This window comes from Anarrhichthys ocellatus, unplaced genomic scaffold (genome assembly GCF_004355925.1).
Source record: "Anarrhichthys ocellatus isolate YVR2014 unplaced genomic scaffold, GSC_Weel_1.0 scaffold171, whole genome shotgun sequence".
NCBI classification, from domain to species: Eukaryota; Metazoa; Chordata; class Actinopteri; order Perciformes; family Anarhichadidae; genus Anarrhichthys; species Anarrhichthys ocellatus.
In genome coordinates this window covers 11289-18242 of record NW_022280201.1, presented here as the reverse complement: position 1 = coordinate 18242, position 6954 = coordinate 11289, and the positions used below count along the sequence as shown (strand labels likewise).

The 6954-nt window shown below is 46.6% G+C and overlaps 1 protein-coding gene across 1 annotated transcript in view; it reads right to left on the bottom strand.

Annotated features, from left to right (window-relative positions):
* Positions 1–411: 411 nt before the first annotated feature.
* pdgfba (platelet-derived growth factor beta polypeptide a) overlaps positions 412–6954 on the bottom strand; it is a 16383-nt gene continuing 9840 nt past the window's right edge. The window contains exons 4-7 of the mRNA XM_031878286.1: positions 6684–6880; positions 5164–6163; positions 3221–3357; positions 412–1292 (exon numbers count right to left, since the gene is read on the bottom strand). Coding sequence (XP_031734146.1) covers positions 3227–3357; positions 5164–6163; positions 6684–6880 — 1328 coding nt within the window. The 3' untranslated portion in view covers positions 412–1292; positions 3221–3226. The remainder of the gene's footprint in view (positions 1293–3220; positions 3358–5163; positions 6164–6683; positions 6881–6954) is intronic.

Below are 6954 nucleotides of genomic sequence, written 5' to 3'. Positions count from 1 at the left end.
AGCTCTGAACGGCTTCGGACCGGCTGACATCTCAGACTCCCTCCTGCTCTCAGATCCTCCACTGCTGGTTTCTAGTCCCTCAGACCTCTGAGAACATTGGAGATGCACATTCTTTCAGCTTTGCTCCCAAAGACGTCAAGCAGCACTTAAAACGTTCTTTAGCAGCACTTAATGTGTGCTACAAAGAGTCCTACATGCTTCTTTTTTAAATGACCTTTCATGTCTTTAAACACTTTCATGTCTAAACTTTTTTTTGTTCCTTTTTAACTTTAATTGTAAAATGTTTCCTGTTGAAATGCTTTCTTCCACCCTTACATGTGTAGCTTTTCTGCTTTTATTTATGATTTAAATGTGCAGCTACAGTCTGTACAAATAAAGATTATTAGTATTAAATCTGAAACACAACATTTCTATTCGTTGAACATTTATATTTTTTATTAAAAAATAACATTCATGACAGAAACAGTTGTACAACCAATAATTATAATCTGCAACAATAATTACACTTGAGAACTGGAGGACTTCAAATCCTCCTTTTTAAAAATAAGTTAAGAAATAAAGTTTTTCTCCCCCCCCCCAAGCATTTAAAGATACAGTGTTGGCTATAACTGGCTCACAGCCACCGCTAAACGCTTTAAGACTTGCTTTAATGTGGATATTCATAGCACGGTATCTCGGCAGGCTTGTGGCTGTTTTTGATCTGGCGGAAGTAGAAAACGAGCAGGTTATGGATCAGTTCCAGTACATGAAGCTACATGAAGCTACATGAAGCTACAGTACACGCACAGTCAGTGTGACGCTACTCCAGTGTTAATACGGTTAGACTCAGAGGGTTACACTCATGTTTTGGCATCTAGGCCTGAGCTTCAGTTTCCAGTTATCGTCCCAGTGTAGAAATCCAGTTCTCCACATTTAACCCCCCCCCCCCAATAATCCCTTCTTAGTCCACTCCTCCGTTTGTGGACCAACAGTGTTTAAGCGGCCAATCGATGGCTGCCGACTGCAGGAAGAGACCGCCGGTCTGACGAGCTTCCGTCGGATTGCGGTTCATATTAATGGCGTCCAGTGTTTGGTGTGACGGCCGTCCTCTCCTCCTGTGATTGCACGTTTTAATGGTTTCCGTGGAGCTGGAGGCTCTGCGGCTCTGCAGCAGGACAGGTGAGTCTCTGAGTCCGTCGCCTGGCGTCGGTCTCCTCAAAGTCCGTCCCGCATTCAACAAGCTCCTGTTTCTCGTCCCTCCGCATTCCTCTTGGAGCAACTTCTCTCGCTTCTAAGGTCAGCTTCACCACTTCCTGTGTCACAACATGAACATGTTTATTCATTAATTCATGAGCAGATACTCTAAAATACATTCTGTGTCTTCTGACTTCTCCCAAGGTTTAGTATTCTCTCTGCCTCAGTGTTTCACCGACAATGTCTGATTAGAAAACACACATTTATTCTCAATTACCGTATTTTCCGCACTATAAGGCGCACTGGATTATAAGGCGCACCTTCAATGAATGGCCTATTTTAGAACTGTTTTTATATATAGGGCGCACCGGATTATAAGGCGCATAGAATAGAAGCTACTACAGTCAAACGTTTGACTGTTCGAGTTTGTCCTCTAACTGTGGCCATCTTGCTTTGTTCCCTCGGAAACTCTTTTTAGTCTTCTTTACTTGGCACAGGTCATCTTCTTGCTTCCTCCACTTCCGTACCATTGATTCATTAATGTTGAATTCTCTCGCTGCTGCTCTATTCCCATGTTCGGCTGCGTAGCTGACAGCCTTGAGTTTGAACTCAGCGTCGTAAGCGTGTCTCTTGAAAGGTGCCATTTTGGGGTCTTTATACACACAAGTGGTGTTGGACTAGGAGTAAGCACAGTACCGGTGTTTACCGCTATTACTTCGGCGACGCCCCTGACTACGGTAGCCGTAATGCTGCGAGCGGTGCGGCTTTGTAGTTTACCAGTCGTACTGAAACATTTTGACAGAGCGCCGTGTACAACCAGTATAGATCAACCAATTAACCAATTGATCCATATATAAGGCGCTCCGGATTACAAGGCGCACTGTCGTTTTTTGAGAAAATTAAAGGCTTTTAAGTGGGCCTTATAGTGCGGAAAATACGGTACTCTACATTTATTTTCTTTTAAGCCAACTTTAAAGCAGTGGTTAAGATGTTGATTCACGGAAATTAAGTCAAATACATTGCAGAAAAAAAATTAAAACAAAACAAATCTTTTGGCTAAATATTTGTAAATGTACATGTTCTTATTCTGGCAGTTTGAACAGATGAGGAAACTTATTCAAAATAAATATTAAGGACATATTCCAGAGAACAGGAGCATCAATCAGAGGTCAGCTCAATTCCTTTTCATGATTATTGTCTCACTCATTCATTTCATTTTATTGTCGATTCAAAGCATAAAAGGAAACGTGACGTTTCCGTCACGTTTCCCCTCAGGTTTCAGGTCTCAGGTTTCAGGTCTCAGGTTTCAGGTCTCCGGTTTCAGGTTTCAGGTTTCAGGTCTCAGGTTTCAGGTTTCAGGTCTCAGGTCTCAGGTTTCAGGTCTCAGGTCTCAGGTCTCCAGGTCTCAGGTTTCAGGTCTCAGGTTTCAGGTCTCCGGTTTCAGGTTTCAGGTCTCCAGGTCTCAGGTCTCCAGGTCTCAGGTCTCAGGTTTCAGGTCTTAGGTCTCCAGGTCTCAGGTCTCCAGGTCTCCAGGTCTCAGGTTTCAGGTCTCCAGGTTTCAGGTCTCCAGGTTTCAGGTCTCCAGGTTTCAGGTCTCAGGTCTCCAGGTCTCAGGTCTCAGGTCTCCAGGTCTCAGGTCTCCAGGTCTCAGGTCTCCAGGTCTCCAGGTCTCAGGTCTCCAGGTCTCCAGGTCTCCAGGTCTCCAGGTTTCAGGTCTCAGGTCTCCAGGTCTCAGGTTTCAGGTTTCAGGTCTCCAGGTCTCAGGTCTCAGGTTTCAGGTCTCAGGTTTCAGGTCTCAGGTCTCAGGTCTCCAGGTCTCAGGTTTCAGGTTTCAGTTCTCAGGTCTCCAGGTCTCCAGGTCTCAGGTTTCAGGTCTCCAGGTCTCCAGGTCTCAGGTCTCAGGTTTCAGGTTTCAGGTCTCAGGTCTCCAGGTCTCCAGGTCTCAGGTCTCAGGTTTCAGGTCTCAGGTCTCAGGTCTCAGGTTTCAGGTCTCAGGTCTCAGGTCTCCAGGTCTCCAGGTCTCCAGGTCTCAGGTCTCAGGTCTCACCTGCAGCTACATGATCATGGCCCTGATGGCTGCTTTGCTGATGCGTTTGCGGTGTTTCCTCCGGCGGCGAGGCGACGCAGGACGGAACGGGGCGCGGCGGGCCGAGGGCGAGACGGGAGCCACAGAAGAGGAGACGACTGAAGGAAACCAAGAGGAGAGAGATCAGGAAGGTTACCACAGAGTTACCTTTGACCTTTTATGAATGCACATTTAAATCAGAAAAGTGGCGGCAAAGATGTCATAATAATTATTATTATAATAATACAAAAATTATATATTATGATAACAATAACAATAATATTATAATAAAATAAAATAAAAATAATAATAATCAAATATAATAATCAAATATAATAATAATGCTAATAATAATAATGGTAATGATAATAATGCTAATAATAATAATAATAATGATAATAATAATATAACAACCATGATAACAATAATAATAATAATAATAACAATGGCAGGAGAAAGTGTGACTGAAAGCATCTGACTTTAACTCTGACTTTTGGGTTCATCATGAATGACCTCGTTCCGTAATAGAATGTGTCTCGGTGCTTCAGCTTTGAGGACTCGATGCTCTGACTGCAGGAACAAAAACAACGTGATGAAGAGAGAAAGCTCCTGTGACTGCACCGTGTAGGGCAGCTGAGAACACGCTGTGACGGCCTGCAGGTCTGACTCAAACATGAGACTCTGGCTGCAGAGCTCTGAGGACACATGATGCTCAGTCACACCTGTGCAGTGCCCCCCCCATTGATTCTCCCACGCAGTAACAGCTGAAATAAGAGACGTAGACACATGCAGCGGTGATGTCATGACGGATAAACTCTGCGTCCAGTGTTAGACGAAGCGTAAATCAATCATCTCCAGTATGTTCATTGTGAACGGCTTCTGCAGTAGTTACACACATGTGTATACTTACTGTTTACTTACTCTCTGCTCTATGATAATCCCCCTGATGATGTCACAGTGATGTCATCAGGTCGGGATTTTAAGGACGCAAAATATGCAATGACGTCATATGTGTGTATTGTGATAAAAAAAAAAAGGTAAAAAGCGCCTGTGATCCAAACTTGGAAATGGAGTTTAAAAATATCAATATATTACAAGTCAGGGAGGGTTTAACGGAAGATGCTACTGAGTTGCATTATGGGAAATGTAGGATCCAGTTTTTTTTGGGGGGAGTTTTATCAATACAAGGACCGTCTGTTCTCATTCACTGTTCAGACTTATAGCTACAAAAGGAAAACATACTAAATATATGTATTTATATACATACATATATTTATTAAATTACTTTTTATCAAACAGTGAACAGGAAGTGACCATATGTGGACTGAGGAGAAGTGACGTAGAGATGCCGTATACGTCTCTGGTAGAGACCTGTCAATCACTGTGTAGCCCCGCCCTAAAGCATCCCCTGCTTTATGGTCTGTTTGACTCTAAATGGACCATAATGTACTAAATGAACATCATGCTGTATTGAAGAAGACTTGAAACTAGAGATTGAGACCATAAACTCATGTTTACAATGTTTACTGAGGTAATAAATCAAGAGAGAAGTAGAGTCATTTTCTCATAGACTTCTATACAACCAGAGGAGTCGCCCCCTGGTGGACGCTAGAGAGAATGCAGCTTTAACACATGAAGCTTTGACTTCACTTTAAAGAACCGGAGGTTGACGCCTTGTGTGAACACCAGAAGTTGATGTTCCATACTTAATTGACGTCCCTTCAGTTCTTATCTGAACCCAAACAACCATCTTTTCCTAAACGTCACCATATCACATGAACCGTCAGGATATCTTACTCCTGTTAGTTCTTAAAAATAATAACTTCCTATTTCACAGCTTAAAGGTGCAGTCCGAAATCTCTGGACCTTTTTAAACGCAGTCTTCATTCACACACGTTCTCACACGTCCTCGTTCTGAGCGTCACCTGTTGTAGACGTGGTCGGCTTTGGTCTCTGCTGAGGATGATGGGGATGAAGATGCGTCTGGTGATCCGGCTCCGTCTGAATCATCTCCAGAACTTTCCGTCTCCTCTCCTCCTCCGTTAAATGACCGACCCCGCTGTCTTTTTTTCCCGTCCCCTGATTGGCCGGCTCCGCCCCGGCCGAGTCCCCGCTATTGGCCGAGCTGCTCTCCTCCCTCTCGTTGCCTCCCGGTCGACCGGTCGCTGCTAAGGTCTCAGTCTGTTTCGTGACCTGCGTGGTTTTTCCGCTGGTCGCTGAGTCCCCCTGATTGGTGGTCGTAGGAGGAGGGGCGGGGCTTTCTTCCAGTGTGGGCGGCTGAGTCGTGCTGCCGGGCGGCGAGGCGCCGTCGGACTGCGGCGCGTTCAGCCGATGTTGCGTCCTCAGCTCTTGGTCCTGCTGAGGATGATACTGCTGCTGTCTCTGCTGATGCTGCAGCAGCTGCTGCTGCCTCTGCACGTGATCTGGATGATGCACCTCCACGTGCACGCCGCTCTCCTCCCTGCTCCCGTCATACCCGCTCCCGTGCCCGACCTGCGGGGCGCCTCCCGTGACGCTGTGCTCCGCCCTCGCTTCGGACGGCCAGCTGCCGACGGGCGGGTGCACCCGGGGCTGCGTCCAGTGCACCAGCTGGGTGTAACCGCCCTGCTGCCACTGCCTCGACACCGGGTCTCGCTCCTCGGGGCGGTAGCGCTGCTGGTTGTGCTTCAGGTTGTCGTGGCGATGGAGGTCAGCCTTGGAGGCGAGAGTCTTTGGCGGAGCCGGGTGGACGGCCCGGGGGAGGGGCGGGGGAAGGTGGGAGGACGGGGGAGGTGGAGGGGGAAGAGGGTTGGGGTTGCTCTGGATGGGGACGGATGAGGAGGAGGAGGAGGAAGCAGGCTGGCACCTGCAGCTGACGTGGTCCTCCACCGAGATGACGGCTTTGTCGTAGTGAGCTTTCCTGTTCATGTACTGGATCTTTATCACCTGAAGAAGAGACGGAAAGATCGAACACATCAACACACAAGTCACTGAGGAAACATCGACAGCAGATGAATCCGTTTTTGCCTGACGAAGAGGAGACACTTCTTCATTAGCTGGTCAGTTTAGAGATTCCATAACGTCTTCTTTCAGACTAGAGGAAAGAAGACGTTTATTTTACTACTTTGTCTGTTTGCGTCTGTAGAGTTCTCCTAAATACACCAAAGGTTACCGTCAGATAATGATCTTTGCATATTTGTAACAGAATAGATGATTGGGGAAGCTTCATGCTGTAGTTTACGATCTTTTCTTGAACCTGACTTTTTTCCTAATAAACAGTTTATTTTGAAAGTTTTTTTGTCGTAAAATGGAACTTTTCTCCGAACCGTTGCATGAGGACACGTTGCTCTATTAGACCTTCCTTTAGTGTTCTAATCACAATATGCTCGGTGCAATTAAAGGAAAAGGAAAGGAACCATTAGCCCCTTAGCTTAGCTTAGCATTAAGACTATAAACGAGCGTGTACCTGCAGGTATCTGGTGGAGGAGACGGTGGGGACGCACTTCAGCAGCCTGGTGTTGCAGCAGCCCGAGCATCGCTGCACCTCCACGCAGGGCGGCCACAACAGGAAGTTGGCGTTGCGGCGGTCCAGCATGGACCTCGTCACCTCCATCACCTCCGTCCGGACTTTACAGGCCGCCTGCTGGGCCGGCTGCGCCTCCACTGTAAGAGGGGAGGAAGAGGAGAATAAGAGAGAGAGAGAGAGAGAGAGAGAGAGAGAGAGAGAGAGAGAGAGA